Source organism: Marasmius oreades, chromosome 3 (genome assembly GCF_018924745.1).
Source record: "Marasmius oreades isolate 03SP1 chromosome 3, whole genome shotgun sequence".
In the NCBI taxonomy this organism is placed as follows: domain Eukaryota; kingdom Fungi; phylum Basidiomycota; class Agaricomycetes; order Agaricales; family Marasmiaceae; genus Marasmius; species Marasmius oreades.
Window position 1 is genome coordinate 517,647 of NC_057325.1, and position 21,029 is coordinate 538,675.

A 21,029-nucleotide genomic window follows, 5' to 3' on the forward strand; every position below is an offset into this window, starting at 1 on the left:
TCTTCCGAAATGATCACTTCAAGACATCTAGCGCCTCCGACTCGTGGGGTTACTCTCACCCCGGTAAAAGTTGGTTTGACATATGAGGGAAGAAAAGTTGAGTTACTCGACTCGTACAGATGTACGAAGTGAGACCGGATGCAGCGCCAAAATCGAAAATGAAAAAAAAAAGGTGTAAGGGGAATAAATACCACGAAAAAGTAGTACTATGGCCGATGGCTTGATTATAAAAGGGAAAACAGAATGGATATAGGATAGGTAGGTGGGCAAGAAAAGTTAGTAAGGTAGGCACTTTTCAGTAGTACACCATCAGCCATTCAAGTTCTCTCCCAGCAAGTTCTACCCTATATTCACGAAGTTGACCAACCGTCGAAGCAAAACAGAAAGTAAACAAAAGGGAACCCTGTCCAGACATCGCTGAATAGTCTTTGACACTCGCCTCAGAGGATAGAGGCCATCCGGTCGAGAGAGATTCGATAGAGAGATATTGTGGAATATGAATTGGACGGAAAAAAAAAAGGAGTAAAGAAAGAAATAATATACAGCCGGGAACCTGGAGGCCCAAAAGATGGGACCGGTAATGGGGATGACGGAGTTTGTGCGTATCGATAGCGAAGAGTGATATTAACCTAACCTATAGTGGAAGGAGCGTAACGAGGGTGGACGGCGTAACGAGCTCGGTATACCACCGATGACGAGAATAACTTTTGTCGAGGGTTGGAGGGAGGGTTGTTCGTGGGGATAAAACAACAAACGAGTGGTGTAAGAACGACGAGACCCAACCTCAACCATGCCTTCAAAAGCCTATATCACACCTTGCCATCCTTCTTTTTCTGCTTGCGTGGCGGTGTCACCGGTCTTCCCATGTTCATTCCTCCATACGGATACTTGGCCTTCTTCTCGGCCGGTTTGAGAATCTTTTGGGGGCTCGTATTAGTATTGCCCCTAAGAAGTAAAGGAACACGCACCTGGAAAGAACACAATAGTGTCTCATCTACACTCATCATCGCTCCAGCATTATCAAACTCTCCACAATAATTAGGCGCTGAGAACAGTGTCACCAGATGTCGTTTTGCGAAGAACTCGTAACCGTCTTCAACCACCTGTTGACAACCGTGATTGATTAGCAAAGACAATAAATAGCTGGATTAACCCGTCCACGTACTTGGTGTGCTCTGCAAATCAGATCCATGTCATGTTTTTGCAGGAATCGTGACACCACGTCAGGACCGAAAGTGAATGATACACCTCTGTCATTTTCCGACCACCCAGTAATATCTTTGTCTGGATCTGACCACAGCAGGTCACACAACAGCCCTGAAGGAATGACCAAGAGTTAGTTCCAGGTAGTTATGGAAATAACGGACATACCCGTATCAGGTACGTCTGTAGGTCGCATAACTCTCCGAATCTGTTCCATCGACTGTAAATCCGGACTAAGACCTCCATGCATCGTAAAAATCTTTTCGTCAATGATCGCAGCAATAGGTAAACAGTTGAAGCAATCAGTGAAGGTCTTCCAAAGCTTTATGTTGTACCGGCGTTTGCCTGAAACGGGAGGAAAGAAAGGGTTAGCGCAGGAATAGTAGCAACCGCTGCTATACAAACATTCGTCATAAAAGCCATATATTCTGTTAATACTTGCACATTCATGGTTTCCGCGCAAGATGAAAAAGTTTTCGGGGTACTTGATCTTGTAGGCGAGGAGCAGACATATCGTCTCAAGTGACTGCTTCCCTCGATCTACGTAGTCGCCGAGGAAGAGGTAATTTGCCTCTGGTGGGAATCCGCCATACTCGAATAGGCGTAGGAGGTCGTAATATTGTCCATGGATATCGCCTAAAATAGCCACAATTGGTATTAATTCGAGTAATGAGGTGGCGACGTACCGCAAATCTTTATAGGTGCCTCCAACTCCAGCAGAATAGGTTGATTTATGAAAATTTCTCGTGCTTTCGTGCAAAGATACTTGATTTCGTATTCTTGAAGCTGTACAGGCTTTCCAGGTCGGTTACCTCGAACTCCAAAGGGAAAGAAAATAATGTGAGTCATCAAACCACGGGGAGGACGGAGAGAAAAAAACGAGAAGGCAGAGAGCGATGTCTGCAGAAGAGCCCATGTATTCCATACAGCCAAGTGCTTCAATTTATTGGGGTGATTTTCAACCCAACCGCGCAACCCATCCGACGGTCCTGGATTGCAAACTACCCTCCTCCGTAGGATGATCGTCTCACTGCCTCTAATTTCCAACTCTAATTCCCTCCAAACCTCCTGAAGAACGCCCGCCAAAGTCCAAAAGATGAGAAAAAGAGCATCTCACCTTCTAAAAGTCTGTCAATGACCGAGTCAAGATCGATCTCTGTCGCAGAGTCCGCCATTTCTTTGTCTCCTTCAACGAGCTAAATTCGTCTACGCCAACCGGTAAAAAAAACTCTCCTCTAAGGATAGACGAGAGACGAGATTTGATGAAGAGATTCGACTTTGAGAAGGTTGGAAAACCTGGATGATTCAAAGCCGCTTCGAGGTGAAAAGGGCTGGGACGTTTTTGAACGGTTTGTCTATGGAAGGATTTGGAAGGAATGAAGAAGGGAAAAAAACGTATTTTAGGAACAACAGAGCTGAAGAATGAGCAGCCGGCTGACGAGATGTACGCTGAGAAGGATGAGGAGAATTATCGATAGGCGGGTGGGCAGTGAAGATAACAGCAAGGCCCTTGTTGATGATGTTGCCTAATACGGCATACATCGGAGTAGGTCCGAGCGTGGGAAATTAGCGCGGAGACCCTCATCCCAGTCTACTGCTCACAGCAGTAGCTGTAAAGCTGTAACATCTCGATTTCGGCCATAAAAAAGAATGCCTACACCTGTCATCAATAAACATTTGAATACTCATGGCTTGCGCTACGAAAATCGCCCAGAAAGCGGAGGGTCCTTCCATGTCGTCCCATCATCAACGGACCAGGTGGCTATGATGCACGTTACGATGGCCTTTGGACTGAGGTTCAACGTTCCCGCCTCGAGGCATCTTCATCCCCGTGTCGGGCAGTTGTCAACGGCCGCCAGCTGCGTTGCTTACGAGAAAGGGAGGCAGGAGGGTATAGGTGAGTGGCGACCCTTGTGTCCCAGTGTGTTGATTGGCAAACAGCACCAAGTATCAAACTGCAGGACAGAATTTTTTTGATCGCCCGGGAAGCTGTATTAGCCGCTCAGGAACTCTTTCTTTGATACAGCTTGCAAATGCCTTGAATATTCCACATTCGCTGTTAGAATGTCCAGCGACAACAAGGTGTTGGTTGACGAGGTGAAGTATTCAACTACAGCACGACAGACTCCACCTGCAGCCGACAACTAGACGACCTCCAGGATAACCACGAAGAAACTCTTGTCCAAACTGTCTATTTCCGACCTCTGCGTTGTCTACAAAATTGTAGTACCGTAATTTTGGCACGCTATCGAGTTCCTGGTCGACGGTCGACGCCACTAACTTTCAGCGAACCAGTACAAACAAGCACGAAAGCCTTCAATAATCATGCTGTCAATAGACAACGAGCCATTTTCTCCCCAGCATCGGCCTAACTTTCCACGGCTTTTGGAACGCATTTGACTCCTTCACCGTCCAAGTTCTTTTAGGTTGGATATCTACTCTCGCAAGATCTTCAAGGCGACCGAGTGGATACCATACGCGTTTTTTCGTTCCCTTGCGACAGCGAGATGTGGATACAAGTGGTGCTAACCGGTTTCTTCGTGATTTTGGCGACGTTAGGCGTACAACGGATTGAATAAGATTTTAGAAATGGTTTCGAAAAAAAAACTGATTTCAACGTCTGATATGCCCTTGAACGAGGAATTGGAGTGAACGGAGCGACGAGCGTTATGTGTGGCAGTATCATCGGTAGTGGGTGAGTTGAATTGTACCAGAGGTATACCAGTAACATTTCGGTCGGTACTTCGACTATTAATTGCGGATAGTCAGTCACCGATGGATGTACAAGGCATCTATGGAATGACGAAACAACCGTTCAATTGAAGGCTAGACAGAAGAAACGCAAGAGCTAACATTCCTGGTGCTGGTGGTCTCCAGGTAGGTAACTTAGCATCCATCGACTGACAACTGTGTTCCCGCTGACAAGTTCCAACCAAAGTACCAGCATCGCTGCCAAATTTGTTGTCGCTCTTGTCTTCGCTACTAGTATTACTGTACTATTCGGCGCTTTCAACACTCGTCGTCAACTCGAGGAAGCCGCCGGCTGCAACTAGGACGGATGGAATAAACTTCCGAAATAATATCCACTTCGGCCAGTATCCATCCGGAAGTCATGAACTCCGATTTCTATGTCGACTGACGTCTTTAGCGAGAGGGTTTGAAATGGCTGTGAAGACGTCGACTGATTACTCTACCAGTGCAAATGTTCTGGTATCACGCTGAATCTTTGAATAGTAAACAAACGCTCTCAGTACCGCAGTTATCGAAGACGACACCTTCACAGCTACCGGAAAGGGCGAGGATCTTAAGGCCAATGAACTGAAAGCGATGTTGATGTCTTGACCAGGAAAAGAGTGACATGTAGAATGGTTAACATCTGCTTATGGGTAACTCTAGTGGATTACTTACCCTTAGACGACCTCAAGACAACCTAGTCATCCTACACACTCGTCCGAGGCAATCGTCCTCAGGAGTAGTGGAGCTACAACTTCCATTCGTTCAATACCGATGTCGTTGGATCGAAGCGATTAAGAAATTTGAACACTAGCAGGCTAAAACAATCTATGTTCGGTATATCATCTCTACTTCCGCATGCGAATAAATCCATTTATTCAATTCCCATAGCGGTTGAGTACTGCCTTCAAACTTGTGTTCGTTCAGAACCTAAAACTGTTGGAGCAGTAAACTTCATTAGTAGTGGTCAGTGTATTGACCGATAGGGCATCTGGTGGTTGTTTAAGACGTGTCGACAACGTGGCACTGGGGGCATTTTGCTGTCATGTGAGCGCTGTCTTGTCTATGTCATGTGGCAGTAATGTAAGTCATATGTGGAAGGGTTTGATGTGACCGAATTGTGACTCAAGCAATAAAAATTCATGAAAATTAACCTAAATAGGATAATAGTTTTGGAGTAAAGTATATTAGTTATTGTTCCTAATGAAGTGAGTGTTTGTGCAAAAGCCACTGTAATGCTGATTCAATGTTACATGAGGTCACTATTCACGTGACTTAGTGACTCCACAATCGACGTCGAAGCGACAAAGACCCTGCATTGAGTTAGCATTCCGGCACCTTTTGCGCAAATGATCACTGCATTGGCCACAACAACTAATATATTTTACTACAAAACTGGGATCTCATTTAGGTTAAATTTCATCAATGTTTATTGTTTGAGTCACATTTTGGTCACAATAAGCGTTTCCACATACGGCTTACATGACATAGACAAGACAGTTCCCACATGACAGCAAAATGCCTCCAGTGAATGCAGGGTCTTTGTCGCTTCGACGTCGATTGTGAAGTCACTAAGTCACGTGAACAGTGACCTTATGGAACATTGAATCAGCATTACAGCGGCTTTTGCACAAACACTCACTTCATTAGGAACAATAACTAATATACTTTACTCCAAAACTATTATCCTATTTAGGTTAATTTTCATGAATTTTTATTGCTTGAGTCACAATTCGGTCACATCAAACCCTTCCACATACGACTTACATTACTGCCACATGACATAGACAAGACAGCGCTCACATGACAGCAAAATGCCCCCAGTGGATGCCTATCCATAGGAGCTTTTTCTAGATTTCTGTTTCTAAATTTCGGGGATAATTGTTGGGACCAGGTTGGAAATGATGAATCCAGACCACAGACAAATTTTTCCCAGATAACTTTCTAAATTCAATCCCCATATGGGAAAACCATGCATTTTTGTACATAGTTCTCTCTTGCAGGTTACTCATTGAATAAAGGTGTCACAAGCTGGATAGAGGATGCTAATTCGATTCTGTGTATTGATATATTAATGACAACGACGCGGAGAAGGGAAGACGACGACGAACAGCTCAAAATTCATTAGCCTTCATGCATCACATGACCAAATGTGACATCGCCACGGGTGTCAAATGCTGGGTTAGCATAAGCTAAGCGCGGTCGAACTACCATAAACGTCATCAGCAAGTCTACAGAGGGGGGTGGGGGGCCTCTGCAGATGAGCTGTCTGGAAAGCTCCACCTGCGCACCACAGTGGGCATAAGCGAGCACTGCCTGTACAAATGGAGGCAAAGGTTACTTATTTTGGCTGCTTACGACACATATCTAGAACTAGAATTTAGAAAAAATCCTATGGATAGGCATCCAGTGATTGAGTTAGCATTCCGGCACCTTTTGCGCAAATGATCACTTCATTGGCCACAACAACTAATATATTTTACTACAAAACTGTAATCTCATTTAGGTTAAATTTCATCAATGTTTATTGTTTGAGTCACATTTTGGTCACAATAAGCGTTTCCACATACGGCTTAGACAAGACAGTTCCCACATGACAGCAAAATGCCTCCAGTGTGGGTGAGTAGACTTGCCGCTCGGCGCTGGGCAGGCCTGTGAAGTATTCACACGCTCGTCCATGTACACGCACTCCAGGATCATCTTCAACGCCATTTATCACTTTTATCACCATTACCAGGGGTATCGTGGCACAAATCATTTCCAATATCAATTTGAAGACAGCCTCATGAGTTTCATCTCCCTTTCGGTGTCGATAAACCCGTGGTGCGACTTTTCAGAATCTTCCTACTTAAGTATTCTCATAAATCGAAATGACTCAGGTTGCCGATTACAATCCCTTTACACATCTAAAACTCGGGCTTTTGGAGAGGGGTGTGTAACCAAAACGATGACCTCTGAGGCCTGAGGGTCTGCCAACAGCGTTCTATCGCGCAGTCTACTTTGAGATCGTAAAAATAGTTCACTACTGTAAGTGACAGTTTCCATTGGAGTCATAGAAGCGTCTACTAATGATCGCACTTTTCTATCTATCTATGTTCCTGTACAGAAACGCGATGCAGAGCAACAGTTGTGATCCTGTCAACTTCGAATTTGGAACGCGAAGAACGCACAGGGACAGTTGTCATGAGGCCATCTCTATTTCACCAGAGCTGTCTTCACATGGATGTACGTGCGCCATGTGGCGCACACGACTTCACAGCAACACAAAGTCAAATGTGTAGATATATTCTTATCTGAAGAACGCCATTCGAAGAAAAAGATACTGTCGAACTGCCGAGGAGTCCGTGTCAAGTTATAAAGGGCAAATTGTTCTCCACAGGCCATTACCTCCGTCGACCCGATTTCCCACTCATCCTTCAGACTTCAAGGCTCGAGAATGGTACTATTCAGCAGATTCTTCTCCTCCGTCCTTCTCGCCGTACTGTACGCCTCATACGGTAAAGCCGCTGCTCGTCCTGGAGATGTGAAGTTCAGTACACACCACGTGAGGGACCTCGGGAATGGTGTAAAGGTTGAGGTTTTTCACCCTCCATCCAACTACAAGGTGCGTGGCTCCTTTGCGTACTAATGCTGCTGCAACTGATCCTGCGGTTTCCAGACTTTCGGGGAGGGCCTTGACGTTCCTTCATCATTCTTCGATGCTCCGATTGAAAACAAGACTGTTTCGTTTGTCTCCTCGAATTTGAACGTGGATTCTGCCAAAGTCTCATTCAAGTCTGGGTTCACCAAGGACAACGATGAATCGTTTGGATACGCCGAACAGGTCCATGTCAGTCTCCAGTCTTGTATCTCCCGTTGGGAGTTTGTTTGATGAGTGACCACAGGACGGTATTCCTTTTGTGAATGCAGTTGCCAACGTTGCGTTCAAGGACAACAAGGTTGTTGCTTTCGGTCAATCTTTCGTTGATACCTGTAGGTTTTCGGGAGTTTTGTACCATCGTATCTCTAGCTAACGTTTGCGACACCAGCCAAAGCTGCGGATTCCAAACCATCGGTCGATGTTTCCGCTGTCATTTCGAAGGTGGAAGAAACTTTGCAAGGCAAGAAGAACGATATCGAACCCACTCTGGAGTACCTTGCTCAGCCAGACGGCACTGCTGCACTCGTGCACGTTTTCCAAGTTCAAAACGACGACACTGGGACATGGTATCAAGCTTATATTGATGCACACTCCGGGAATTTACTCTCTGTAACTGACTTTGTCGCTGAAGCTTCTGTGAGTGGCTTGCTGCTTGCTCCCTCGGAGGTTCGTACTAATGCTGTATCGCAGTACCGTGTTCTTCCGGTGTTCAAAATGGACCCTACGGAGGGCCTCGAACTACTTACAGACCCTTCGCTTCCCTCCGCATCGCCCAACGGATGGCATCTCTCTAAGGGCAAAGATACATCGTAAGTTTTAGAGTCATTCTGCTCCTCGCCTCTTTGGTCATTGACCATCCCCATTAGCGGTAATAATGTCATCTCTTTCAAGGGTCCACAGGCGAATACTACCACAGAGTCGAGTGATGGTCTCATCTTTGACTATACATATGACCCCTCTGTGGGCCCGACCGAAGGAGATAATATCGATGCTGCCCGCACGAATGGTTTCTACGTGATCAATACTCACCACGACACACTGTACCAATATGGATTCACAGAAAGCGCTTTCAACTTTCAGAAGGACAATTTTGGAAAAGGTGGTCGGGGTAATGACCAAGTTCTCCTGAGTATCCAGGATGCCGCCGGAACCAACAACGCCGACTTTGCTACCCCTCCTGAGTACGTACCCAACCCCTTCTATTGTGTTGGTTTCGCGGAAACTGAGATTGAAATGGAATCAGTGGTCAATCTGGAAGGTGCAGGATGTTCATATTCACCATCACGACGCCGAACCGGGATGGTGTGCTCCAGAACGACATTCCACTTCACGAGATGACCCACGGTCTCACTAACCGTATGACTGGTGGCGGCACTGCCAAATGTCTGCAGAGTCTTGAATCCGGAGGTATGGGTGAAGGATGGTCTGATGCTGTTGCTGAGTGAGCATTTCTCCTTTTTCGTTCAATCGCGCTATTTGAGCTGATGCGGGCATTGAAATTAGGTGGTTCGTCCGCTCTGACACACCCGAGATTACCGACTTCGTTACCGGCACATGGGTACTCAATAATACTGAAGGTGTTCGCTCAAGACCTTATTCAACCTCGATGACGACCAACCCTTTGAAGTACTCTGACGTCGCTAAGTTGGATGAAGTACACGGTGTGTCTAGTCTCTCGTATGATATAACTGCATCGTTGAATGTTCTGACGATCGATCCTCATTGCCACAGACATCGGAGAGGTAAGTTAGCTGAATTAACGTCCACGCAAGTCGAAGATCTCGCTGACTAGCTCCGTTTCTCCATTTCCCCCCGGCTTCATAGGTCTGGTAAGTGAACCTCATTGGGTTGTTCTCCCGCTACAAAGACCAATCTAACACTTCTCACCCCCCCTTTTTATCAGGGCAAACCTTCTTCACAACGTATACGCCGAACTCGTAGGCGCACATGGATTCTCCACAACCGCTCGAACGAGTGCAAAAGGGACGGAAGGAAACATTGTCTACTTACAGCTCCTCGTTGATGCTCTGCCTTTACAACCTTGTAACCCCACTTTCCCCGACGCTCGTGCAGCATGGATTCAAGCCGATGCCAACCGGTATGGTGGTGCTAACCGGTGCCTGTTGTGGAAGGTGTTTGCTAGTCGAGGTTTGGGTGTTGGTGCGGCAAACCACGTCGATTCGTTCAAAGTTCCTGATGATTGTTGAGACATGATATCATTCTTTTTCTCCTTCCCAAATCTTGAAAGGAAGTCGATCGGATTTTTATTTATGTAGTAATATTGCAATCAATTTATCGGACGGACAACTTATAGCAAGCCCGGGAGCGTCTGCTAGTTGTTTTAGAACAACACAATCAGGAAGGTTCTAGGGCCTATGATATGATACTTCAACAAACCTGTTAGATAACACTTATGGGCAACTGTATACTCGAGCACACACGGTGTCATTGCTTTAAATCCATCGGACCGAAAGGTTCAGGTCAAATAACTAGTACATCAACATGACATTTACATATATGATTCAATTTACCATACCTTAGCCCAAGAACGATAAGGGAAACCAGAAGAGAAGACCACCACCTTAACAACCAGCGGGGACATCGAAAGCATTGGCATAATTCGCAGCGCTAAAACCCATACCCCTACTAGCAAACACCCTCCAAAGTAGACACTTATTGGCACCACCATACCGATTGATATCCGCTTGGATAAAGGCGTTACGAGCGCTGATGAAGGTGGGGTTGCAAGGTGACAAAGCAAGGGAATCAACGAGAAGCTGTAAAAAGACAATGTTTCCTTGGGTTCCACTCGCGCTCGTTCGAGCAGTGGTGGAGAACCCGCGTGTGCCTACGAGTTGGGCGTACACGTTATGGAGGATATTCGCCCTATAGAAATGGGTGTTTTGACGTTGAGTGGGATCTCGAGGTCGAAATGAATGAGAGGTACTTACCAGACCTATGTCACGATTCGTAGAATTGACAAATGGGGTGAGTTTTTGAAGGTATTCGTTGCATTAGTTACTTACCTCTCCCATATCTGTGATAATGAAGGGTTAGAACATTTGATATTACACGACTACGAGGGATCAACGCACAGTGTTCTTCATTCATCTGACCAATATCGGCATACGTATAACCATTGGTCGTCATGGAAGTTGAATAGGGCTTTGATCGAGCCCCTCGAGGATTGTTAAATAGCCAAGGAACAAACACAAAGTCGGTTATCTGAGGAGAATCAGAGTGGACAAACCAGCTATTTACAACGCGATCCTTTCAGCAAAAGAGAAGCGAAAAAGTAGCCAGAGAAAAAACTCACTCGGCAACAGCATCGGACCACCCTTCACCCAAGGCTCTGGACTCCAGTGCCTGCAGGCAAGTGGCTGTACCACCACCGACCAGTCGGTTGCTGAGGCCATGGGTCATTTCGTGAATTACGATATCGTTTGATAGGGTACCGTCCCGGTTCGGGTTCGTAAGGGTGAAAATGTACATCCTGCACCGCCCGGATTGTCCACTATCCCATGCCATTTTCGTTTCAATTGCCGTAGACAAACAAGCTAGAGATACTTACTCGGGAGGAGTAGCAAAGTTCGCGTTGTTGGTTCCAGCAGCGTCTTGAACACTGACAAGGACTGGGTCATTCCCGGCACCACCCTTTCCAAGGTTGTCGAGCTGGAAGTTGAACTTGCTTTCCGTGAAACCATACTGGTACAACGTATCGTGGTAGGCGTTGATTAAGTAGAAAGCGTTCGTGCGGGAAGCATCGAGGTTAGCTCCTTCAGTCGGGCCAACACCCGGGCTGTATGTGTAGTCGAAGACAAGACCACTACTGGATTGTTTGGTAGTAGCCGTCGTCGCACCCTTATAGGTGATAACGTTATTACCGCTGTCGAGGGAGGTCAGTCAACGGAAAAGGGAGCAGAGTAAAATACTAAACTCACGAGGTATCAGTGGTATTTACGCCTTTCGCATAATGCCATCCTTGGGGTGATGCGGAGGTGAGCGCGGGGTTTGTAAGCAATTCGAGACCCTCTTTAATGTCCAGTTTGAAGATTGGGACAACACGGTACTATAATACGGCATTAAGTACGAATCATAGCCGAACGAGTCGTTAGTCACTCACAGAGGCTTGAGCGACAAAGTCGGTAACAGAGAGCAACTCCCCAGTGTGTGCATCTGCAAAAGCTTCATAGAAGGTCCCAGCTTCATCGTTTTCGACTTGGAAGGCGTGCACGAGAGCAACGGATCCATCTTGCTGAGCGAGATACTTGACAGTCGGCTCGATATCGTTCTTTTTGCCTTGCAAAGTCTGTTCCACCTTTGGGATGACGGTGGAAACATCGACCGATGGTTTGGAATCCGCAGCTTTGGCTGGTATTGTGAATATTAGCCAGGGATACAATGGCACAGGGAAAAACTGACAGGTATCGACGAATGATTGACCAAAAGCTACAACCTTGTTATTTTTGAATGCAACATTGGCTACAGCATTCGCAATGGGAACACCGTTCTATATTTATACATCAGACAAGTTCCCAACAGCGGATAGAGAACTGGAGACTGACATGAACTTGTTGAGCGTAGCCGAACGATTCACCGTTTTCGTTGGCGTACCCGGACTTGAACGAAACCTTGCCAGAATCCACTTTAAGCTGCGACGCGACAAACGAAACCGTTTTGTTCTCAATCGGAGCATCGGAAAATGTTGAAGGGGTGTCAAAGCCCTCTCCGAAAGTCTATAACGCGTGTCATCCAGCATTCATGGACAGAACAAGGAGAGCTGCACAAACACTGTAGTTGGATGGAGGATGGAACATCTGGATCTTGACACCGTTTCCGAGGTCCTTCACATTCTGAGTGCTGTACGTTGCAGGTCGAGCAGCGGCATTGCTGTAGGAGGCATACAAAATGGCAAGAAGCACAGAGGAGAGAAGTCTGTTGTAGAAGACCATTTTCGAGACGAGCTATCTGGATTTAGTTGACTCGCAGAGACTGGGTCGACTGAGGTTCTGAGTCAAAATGGGTGTCTTTTATCCTGTCTTAACCCGCAATTTCCGGCAGATGGCGTATCGAGCTTAACAAGACCTCCCACACATCTCATCTTGTTCCGGAGTGCGAACTGGGGCGTACACACAACTCATGTGAGAGAAATTTGAAGGAATATAAACAGAGAATATGACCTTGAAGAGTGTTTTGCGGTATTCAAAAGTTCCGGATTCGCGTTAATGAACTTCACTCGTATTGCGCGGTTCCTTTGGCAGCCATGTAAGTGCATTTGAATCTCTTATTGAAGAGAACTTTACCGCTTACAGTAGCTCCCATTATCCGAGTAAAGGTCAGGCCTTTAGGTACGAGGTCGAAATTTGTCGTGGCGTTTGTTCCAGACACAGTGGCTGGTCAGTATATTGAATGTCATCGTTCAATCGCCAACGAAACTCCACGTCGGTTCATTTCATATGATCTTCCACAGTTCTGTTATAGACTAGATCCTCTCGTTAATTGTACTAACTTGAGGAATGGACTCTCCAAAGTAACAATTGAGGAATAGGCTTCGTCCGAGTTATCGTTGGGTTGAGATGATGGTTCATGGAGAACTTCGGAAATTTCCGAGTCCGGATGACGGCGGGTCGTAGGCACTCATCTTGTTCGCACGGTAGCTCAGTAGAAGGTAAAGTATGGGGCCACTGTTTAAAGAATTGTCTTGAAGTTCCGAAAATGGACTCAAAATTGATCGCACTACACAGAGCCATTGATCAGGAAAGATCACGGTCAAATGTTTCCAAACTGGCGTACGCTACAAAGCAGCCGCGAAATTTGTCAAAACCTACTAATGGTTTCTCAGATGGAGTTCAAGTCGTTCGGATTCGAGTATTTCGAGAAGGGACTGTATAGATAGATAGATCGATACGACAAGCTTCACTACTCAATCATTGATTAGTGTTTGTGATTCCGTCGGAAACCTGCGTATTCTGCACTTCGCCAGATTCAGCTCTTTCCAATCACCGGAAAGCCCACATCATTCCGTTACTATAACCGGTATGAGGTGCTACAAGTCTGGAAGGTATTTTCTGATAGGATCAATGTTTGGGTGCGGGAGGTGGGGTCGGATCAGGTTCTTACTGTATTGATTGTTGATTTGATCTTTTTCGTTTCCCAACTCTTCACGGGATTCTTGACCCAAGATGTAGTAATTATAAAAAGGTGCTATGTAAATTTAAAACGTACTAAGATCGTTTTGACTTTTCGGTATCGGAGATTTCGGATTTTAGTATGGATAGCAATCACCACCACATGGAGGCATGCACAATCGGACAAATTCGCTTCCGTTGTGTTTAGTCGTCTTTGAACCTAGCCTTTTTAAACAAGAAACAAAAAGAACAAAGTGAACATGAATATTTGTTTGTTACGTTAGGAGTAGATCTCACCAACTTGAATAGTGAAAGACCGTCTGTATGAAGTCCTCAGAGGAACGCCGCACAGCTACCACTTCTGTGCATGTGCTGTTGCACTCGATCCGCAGATACTGAGTCACCCACGGTAAGACATGCTCAATTGAAGTGATTTTAACGCCTCAGTCAAGAAATGACGGCACCTTAACAGCTACCGGAAAGACTGCAGCAAAGGTGGTGAAACAAAAACATTATTTGATGCGCTCGAGGGTGAGCCGATATCAGCGTGTGTCCAAGCCTCACGACCCTGAGGGAAGGTGGGGCTGTGAGCAAGGCGTCAACTGGGAGGTGCAAAAAGTCGATGTCTCCTTGCGTCCCTTCTGTACTCGTCCGAACGGTGACGGAGAACCCGTGCGTGCCTACGAGTCTAGCGCATACAAGCATGCTCGCCCTGCGGGAATGAGTGTTGTTCAATTTTCCAGGTCGAAGAGGGAATAAAGATGCTACTTTTTAAAGAATGGAGATGGAGGGATCGTAAAGGTCGCCAGGTGTGGTGCACTTTGCAGCGTTGGGTGTAACTGGTCGTAGGTGGTGTACTTTGCCAAGGGGGGAGTACACTTTGCCAGTCCCGTAAAATGGTTGGTTTACCTCTCCAATAGCTATAATAACCAAGGGACAGAGCATTCAGTGATGCCAGTGATACCGTACGATGGAATAAACGCACGATGTGTGCCAAATATGCCAGCAACATCGGAGTACTTGTAACGGTTCGTCGCCATTGAGGCTGATTAAGGCTTTGAACGAACACCTCGGGGATTATGGAGAATCCATGCGCGAGTTAACAAGGTCGTGGTCAGTGATGTGGGGGGTGTCAGTGCGAATGAACCACCTAATTCAGGTGGAATCCTCGCATCAGCCGTAGCAAAATTGGAAGAGAGAGCGAAAAGTAGCTAGAGGAAAGGGGGAGACTCACCCAGCAACAGTGTTGGACCATCTATAGGTCATTTCATGAATCGGGATCTGCTTTGGAAGACGCCATCCCGATTTGGGTTTGTACTGGTGTTTGTGAACATCCTGCACTTTCCAGATTGACCACTAAGCCATCACGTTTCAGTTTGAATCCCCAGAAACAGCGGAATAACAAGGCTAAATGAGTACTTACTCGGTAGTACAGGTAGCGTTGTTGAAGCCAATTTCAGATTTTGAATGCGAAAATTGTCGAAGAGTCTATTTTGGGTGCCGGTCCATAGTCGTATTGAGCCCGTCTTCTGTACCGCTATCTTAAAACTTCTTCAGTGAAGCTGAGTGTGGCGGATTGGGACCACATAGTCATATAACACCCAAGACTTCGCTACACCGGCATGAACGGCATGAGGAAGGTCCACGAAGCGCACAATGGCACCCTACTAATAGTCCCTCCTGAATGACGAAATAGGATGACGCGACGTTAAGGAGAGAGCGTAACAACACAACATGCCTGCGACCTCCGGCCTCTACACCCAGCTTGAGGCTCGATGTAAGTAGCAAAAATCATACCACTGTGATGCGGGTCTTTGGAAAACAGCAGCCTCGACGCAAGGCAAATACCCAACCACCGAGAGGGTTCTGTGACACACTGAGTAGTTTTCTTCATGACCTCTACATATTACATGTCGAGGCTGTGGTATTCGACCTTATTCGCGAAAAGCTTGAGGCCAGCCAACCGTATCGATGTAGCTCCTAGTTCGGTCGAAGGATATAAGAAATAGACCAGGGAAAAAGTGATATTGAACTGGCTTTGACAGAAGGTACGGCCGACCGCAGAATGTTAAACGTATCATACGACCCGATACTTGCATTTAACTGGATAGCTTCATCCGTCACGAGACGTTCAATGACAACAGTAATGTCGATGTTGGTTCGTTCGCCAGCGTTCGCCTCGTGGGATGCGCCTCACGTGCTGCATGTGACAGGAGTTCTTTGAACCGCGGGCCAGAGTTCTCTTATTATTAACCATTACCTACGATTTCCTCTGCAACACTCTCGTTTTCGATGTGATCACCAGGATTGGCTTTCTCAACCGTGACCAGAGGGAATAATGGGGATGGAACTGCAAGCTGGCGACCGTTTAGACATGCACATCAGAGCAGCTCAACATGTTCACAGCCATACTTACATCCTCGTCGCAATGTCGCGGGTTTCATCCTGGCAGAGATAATCGCTCTTTTAGCGCGTCAACAAAATTGACTGTCTTTTGTAATAGTGGCCCAACATATCGAGTAAGCCTGGAAATCCGGAAAGCCGCAGACGACTCTCAACAAGAAATAGTAGAAGTCGATGAAGGAAACGAATTACTCAGTATCACACCTGTGTACGATATTGACTGGGAAGGTACGTGTTATACTCACAAATAATTCGTTCTTTTTTCACCTCTATAAACAGGTGCATGCAAACGCTTTATAGCCCGTATAACTTGCCATGCTATCCTTGAATCCGAAATTTAGTTCGACTAGCTTTACGAGCCTCGATATGGTAGTTAGAGACGCGAGTTCGTTAGAACGTCCAGTGCGTGGAGGGGATGACGGTCACACTGACTCGGAGTGCGATGAGGTATAGATTTATTGATGGTACGTTGCGCCTTCCTGAATCCCTTGTTTGATATCGCCAACGGACCGAACAATGTTAACTTTGTCTTTCCTCCCCCCGTTTGTAGGAAATTAGCCAACCCGATTTTGATGGATAGCTGCTTTAGAAGAGTCCAGTCGACTTCTCAAGGCGGCTGACGCTAATTAAACGAACAAGCCCTCCTTCCCGTCTCTCAGTGCCGGATGTCGCCTTCCATCCTACCCAAATACCCTCTTATTCCACTTTTTGACGTTCTTTTATCGCCTATGCCCGTGGACGCCTCAGCATACATCAAAATCCGTCAATTAATCACCACCAGCGTCATACGCCTGCTAACCTCACCACAATCACGAATAAACGGGGTTCACATCGCACAACGCCTTCCTTGCTACGCACCCCGCTGTCCCAAAATAACGATACCACCCGCGCGACACTTACTTGTTTTGCCCGGATGCGCAAGGAATCCGAACCTAACAGAGACCCTGTATCTCTCGGTGAAGGTGTCGAGGTGATGACTGTTTGAGTCATGGACAAATCATGACGATGCCGGATTAGTGAAAGAGATTAGTATGTGTGGTTAATGAGATGATAATTTGACATAGAGGACTTCGTACTCGATTACTGGCTCCTTCAGCTTTTTTTCGTTGAGGTTTTTTCGTGGAGGTTTTTGCCCGTGTCAACTGTCCAGGAGGGATAACGTGAACTTGAAGATTGGCGTTGACACCAACGACCGCGGATGTCTTCGGAATGGGTTCACGTTGGACAGGCGTCTAAGGTCTTTGATGGCTTCGTATGGTGGAAGAGAACCAGTGCAAAGTTCCGAGTCGGCAATGGTCTCGTTGGGTGTTGTTATTCCCAGCACTACTGTAGTACTTGCTTGTAGGAGGTGACCGCATCGAAAGACCGAGTATCCGGACAGGTGCATCGGCCAGAGCAGGATATCCATGGTAAAATTATCGCGGATCGAAAGGTTCTAGTCAAGCAGTTAATGGATTGTAAAACTTTACTCAATTTCCTACATTAGCCCAAGAAACCCATCGATGTGTAAAACGTAGAATAAAGTAAAAAATAAAAAATAAAAGACCACCAAATTAACAACCCTGGGGAAGATCGAAAGCATCGTTATAATTCGCAGCACTCCAACCCATACCCCTACTAGCAAACGCCCTCCACAACAGACAGTAATTAGCACCGCCATACCGATTGATATCAGCTTGAATGAACCCGTTACGAGCATGTATGAAAGTGGGGTTGCAAGGTAATAAAGAAAAGGAGTCAACGAGAAGTTGCATATAGACAGTGTTTCCTTGGGTTCCACTCGCACTCGTTCGAGCCGTGGTGGAGAACCCGCGTGCGCCTACGAGTTGAGCATACACGTTATGGAGGATGTTTGCCCTATGGAAATGGGTGTACTGAGTTTGAGAGATCGAAAAACCGTAAGGGTTTACTTACCAGACCTATGATTAGTGAAGGCGAAATTATAAAAAAAGGGAATGAGTTTTGAGGGCGGGTTTGTGCAAATAGTAGCTGCTTACCTCTCCAATATCTATGATAATGAAGGGTCAGAACATTAACGTGATGTCATTATACCATACGATGGAACGCACTGTGTTCTTCATTCAGCCCACGAAGAGTGGAATATGTATAAGGGTTGGTCGTTGTGGAAGTTGAATAGGGCCGTGATCGACCACCCCGAGGATTGTTAAATAGCCAAGGAGTAAACACAAAGTCGGTCACCTGAGGCGCATCAGAGTGGACGAACCAGCTATTCCGAACGCAATCCTTTCAGTAAAAGAGAAGCGAAAAAGTAGCCACAGACAGTAAAAAAACTCACTCCGCAACAGCATCGGACCACCCTTCACCCAAGCCTTTGGACTCAAGAGTCTGCAAGCAAGCGGCTGTACCACCACCAGTCAATCGGTTGCTGAGACCATGGGTCATTTCGTGAACTACGATATCGTTTGATAGGACACCATCCCGGTTCGGATTCGTAAGTGTGAAAATGTACATCCTGCACTGTCCAGGTTGACCCCTATTCCATATTTTAATGCCTGTAGACAGTCAAAACAGCAAGCTAAAGAGGGTACTTACTCGGGAGGAGTAGAAAAGAAGGCGTTGTTGACTCCAGAAGCGTCTTGAACACTGACGTAAACTGGGTCATTCCCGACACCGCCCTTCCCAAGGTTGTCGAGCTGGAAGTTAAACTTGCTTTCCGTGAAACCATACTGGTACAACGTATCGTGGTAGGCATTGATTAAGTAGAAAGCGTTTGTGCGGGAAGCATCGAGGTTAGCTCCTGCGGTCGGGGCTACGTTGGGGTTGTACGTGTAGTCGAAGACAAGACCACTACTGGATTGTTTGGTAGTAGCCGTCGTCGTACCCTTATAGGTGATGACGTTATTACCGCTGTCGAGGGATTGTCAGTCAACGGAAAAGGGAGCAGAGCAAAATACTAAACTCACGAGGTATCAGTGGTATTTACGCCTCTCACATAATGCCATCCTTGAGGTGATGCGGAGATGAGCGCGGGGTTCGTAAGCAATTCAAGGCCCTCTGTAATGTCCTGTTTAAAGATTGGGACAACACGGTACTATGATACCGGCATTAGTACGAATCAATGGCGAACGAGTCGCCAGTCACTCACAGAGGCTTTGGCGACAAAGTCGGTAACAGAGAGTAATTCTCCAGTGTGTGCATCGGCAAAAGCTTCATAGAAGGTCCCGGCTTCGTCGTTCTCGACTTGGAATGCATGCACGAGAGCAAGAGAGCCATCTTGCTGAGCGAGATACTTGACAGTCGGCTCGATGTCGTTCTTTTTGCCTTGCAAAGTTTGTTCCACCTTTGGGATGACGGTGGAAACATCGACCGATGGTTTGGAATCCGCAGCTTTGGCTGGTATCGCAAACGTTAGCTAGAAATAGTACGTGTGCACATTGGGAAACCTACAGGTATCAATGAATGATTGACCAAAAGCTACAACCTTGTTATTTTTGAATGCAACATTTGCCACAGCATTCGCAATGGGAACACCGTCCTGTAAAGTTACGCATCAGAAAACTTCCCAACAGCAGATGGAGAACTGGAGACTGACATGAACTTGTTGAGCGTAGCCAAACGATTCGCCGTTGTCGCTGGTGTACCCGGACTTGAATGAAACTTTCCCCGAGTCCACATTGAGCTTCGACGAGACAAAGGAAACAGTCTTCTCTTCAATCGGAGCATCGAAGAATGATGAAGGAACGTCAAGGCCCTCCCCGTAAGTCTGAAAAACGTGATATCAAGGGTCAGCTTCAGCAACATAAGTACGCAAAGAAAAAAAAACGAACGTTATAGTTGGAGGGAGGATGGAAAATCTGAAGCTTGACGCCATTTCCGATGTCCCTCGTATAGTGAGTGCTATATGTCGCATCTGAAGGACGAGCAGCGGCATTGCTGTAGGAGGCATACAGAATGGCGAGAAGCACAGAGGAGAAGAGCCTGTTGAAGATCATTTCGAACCGGGATGTCTGGATTTAGCTGGCTCGCAGAGACTGGGTCGCCTGAGATGCTGGGTAGTAGGTCGTGAAAATGGCAGTCTTTTATTCTATTTTCATCCGTGGTCTCCGGCAAACGATGTATCGAATTCCATCTTGATCAAAGAACGAGACGAGTCCCACACAACTCATCTTGCTCTAAAGTGCGAACTGGGGCGCAAATGCAATTCATTTGAAGAGTACTTTCAACGCGGCGTTCAAGAGTCCCGAAGTTGCGTTGGCGGATTTCCTTTAGCGGTCATATAAGTGCGTCGATTTGGAAAACTTTACTACTTACAGTCCTGCATCATCCGAGTACAAGGTCAGATCCGAGATCGAAATTTGTCTCGGCGTTTTCCCAGCATGACCAGTCAATTAATGTTGGATGTTCTTGATTCAGACCTCGAGTGTTATTGTCCAATCGCCAAAGGAAGCTCTATTTTACCCAGGGTTCGCCTCCTATCGGTTGTACGGACGTGATGAATGGACTCCGTCTATTTGATGACTGAATAGTGAAGCTCCATATGCAGCAACGGGAATTCCGGTCGGATTTTTTGAAGCAGTGGTTGAGAGATAGCGTGGAAATAAGTTAACTTCGCGCGAGTCGTGAGGCCCTTTGATTCGAATCTCGATGTCGATGTACACAGTCGTTTGCTGACGGTGGTGCGTCAAATTTGAAGAACCGAACTTACAAAAGTCCTTACCTGCCGACCTGGATGCGCCGTCTATCGGGCGACCCTCATCAATACTGTTTCCCGCTGCAATCACCATTGTTGACTGACCATGAAAGAAAAGAAATGTCACTACTTACGTGCAGTGGCTGGAAATCGTCGAGTTCACAAACTATATAGTTGTTCGGAAATCGCCGAACATGTCAGACCTGTAATACATCGGCATTCCTTTCTATTGACTGTCAGGGAAGCTGTTCTTTTCGGGAGCACCCACATG

At 46.5% G+C, this 21,029-nt stretch overlaps 5 protein-coding genes across 5 annotated transcripts; 1 reads left to right on the forward strand and 4 right to left on the reverse strand.

The window, feature by feature from the left end:
• Positions 1 to 30: 30 nt before the first annotated feature.
• On the reverse strand, positions 31 to 2,740 carry E1B28_005475 (uncharacterized protein). Its single transcript, XM_043150038.1, has 7 exons — positions 2,321 to 2,740; positions 1,890 to 2,021; positions 1,609 to 1,839; positions 1,372 to 1,548; positions 1,166 to 1,317; positions 969 to 1,103; positions 31 to 917 (listed from the first exon to the last, which is right to left on the reverse strand). The coding sequence occupies exons 1-7, from the start codon at positions 2,376 to 2,378 to the stop codon at positions 810 to 812; spliced, it is 993 nt and encodes a 330-aa protein (XP_043011122.1). The 5' UTR covers positions 2,379 to 2,740; the 3' UTR covers positions 31 to 809.
• Positions 2,741 to 6,602: 3,862 nt separating this feature from the next.
• On the forward strand, positions 6,603 to 9,898 carry E1B28_005476 (uncharacterized protein). Its single transcript, XM_043150039.1, has 12 exons — positions 6,603 to 6,759; positions 6,816 to 6,963; positions 7,043 to 7,540; positions 7,595 to 7,765; positions 7,821 to 7,908; positions 7,965 to 8,212; positions 8,267 to 8,385; positions 8,443 to 8,757; positions 8,820 to 9,017; positions 9,080 to 9,237; positions 9,308 to 9,405; positions 9,480 to 9,898. Exons 3-11 carry the CDS (start codon positions 7,373 to 7,375, stop codon positions 9,325 to 9,327), a joined length of 1,485 nt encoding a protein of 494 aa, XP_043011123.1. The 5' UTR covers positions 6,603 to 6,759; positions 6,816 to 6,963; positions 7,043 to 7,372; the 3' UTR covers positions 9,328 to 9,405; positions 9,480 to 9,898.
• Positions 9,899 to 10,158: 260 nt separating this feature from the next.
• Positions 10,159 to 12,528, reverse strand: E1B28_005477 (uncharacterized protein; the record flags this gene model as incomplete). Its single annotated transcript, XM_043150040.1, has 11 exons — positions 10,159 to 10,462; positions 10,528 to 10,532; positions 10,603 to 10,613; positions 10,672 to 10,829; positions 10,893 to 11,090; positions 11,148 to 11,462; positions 11,518 to 11,645; positions 11,700 to 11,947; positions 11,999 to 12,086; positions 12,142 to 12,312; positions 12,367 to 12,528. The coding sequence occupies 11 exons, from the start codon at positions 12,526 to 12,528 to the stop codon at positions 10,159 to 10,161; spliced, it is 1,788 nt and encodes a 595-aa protein (XP_043011124.1).
• A 1,947-nt stretch (positions 12,529 to 14,475) lies between these two features.
• On the reverse strand, positions 14,476 to 14,744 carry E1B28_005478 (uncharacterized protein; the record flags this gene model as incomplete). Its single annotated transcript, XM_043150041.1, has 2 exons — positions 14,476 to 14,624; positions 14,690 to 14,744. 2 exons carry the CDS (start codon positions 14,742 to 14,744, stop codon positions 14,476 to 14,478), a joined length of 204 nt encoding a protein of 67 aa, XP_043011125.1.
• Positions 14,745 to 17,760: 3,016 nt separating this feature from the next.
• On the reverse strand, positions 17,761 to 21,008 carry E1B28_005479 (uncharacterized protein). The gene is made up of 12 exons (XM_043150042.1): positions 20,786 to 21,008; positions 20,380 to 20,735; positions 19,896 to 20,331; positions 19,661 to 19,831; positions 19,516 to 19,603; positions 19,214 to 19,461; positions 19,032 to 19,159; positions 18,661 to 18,975; positions 18,404 to 18,601; positions 18,177 to 18,334; positions 18,022 to 18,115; positions 17,761 to 17,964 (listed from the first exon to the last, which is right to left on the reverse strand). The coding sequence occupies exons 3-11, from the start codon at positions 20,058 to 20,060 to the stop codon at positions 18,048 to 18,050; spliced, it is 1,539 nt and encodes a 512-aa protein (XP_043011126.1). The 5' UTR covers positions 20,061 to 20,331; positions 20,380 to 20,735; positions 20,786 to 21,008; the 3' UTR covers positions 17,761 to 17,964; positions 18,022 to 18,047.
• Positions 21,009 to 21,029: the final 21 nt, after the last annotated feature.

What these genes read in the sequence shown, in the direction of transcription:
- E1B28_005475 (XM_043150038.1), bottom strand. Translation starts at nt 2,378, where the DNA reads ATGGCGGACTCTGCGACAGAGATCGATCTTGACTCGGTCATTGACAGA. An exon ending in GGCACCTATAAAGATTTGCG is followed by an intron (nt 1,840 to 1,889) that starts GTACGTCGCCAC and finishes TGGCTATTTTAG; the next exon opens with GCGATATCCATGGACAATAT. An exon ending in TACAGACGTACCTGATACGG is followed by an intron (nt 1,318 to 1,371) that starts GTATGTCCGTTA and finishes TCATTCCTTCAG; the next exon opens with GGCTGTTGTGTGACCTGCTG.
- E1B28_005476 (XM_043150039.1), top strand. Translation starts at nt 7,373, where the DNA reads ATGGTACTATTCAGCAGATTCTTCTCCTCCGTCCTTCTCGCCGTACTG. An exon ending in ACCCTCCATCCAACTACAAG is followed by an intron (nt 7,541 to 7,594) that starts GTGCGTGGCTCC and finishes TGCGGTTTCCAG; the next exon opens with ACTTTCGGGGAGGGCCTTGA. An exon ending in GATACGCCGAACAGGTCCAT is followed by an intron (nt 7,766 to 7,820) that starts GTCAGTCTCCAG and finishes GAGTGACCACAG; the next exon opens with GACGGTATTCCTTTTGTGAA.
- E1B28_005479 (XM_043150042.1), bottom strand. Translation starts at nt 20,060, where the DNA reads ATGATCTTCAACAGGCTCTTCTCCTCTGTGCTTCTCGCCATTCTGTAT. An exon ending in ATCCTCCCTCCAACTATAAC is followed by an intron (nt 19,832 to 19,895) that starts GTTCGTTTTTTT and finishes CACGTTTTTCAG; the next exon opens with ACTTACGGGGAGGGCCTTGA. An exon ending in GTAAATACCACTGATACCTC is followed by an intron (nt 18,976 to 19,031) that starts GTGAGTTTAGTA and finishes ATCCCTCGACAG; the next exon opens with CGGTAATAACGTCATCACCT.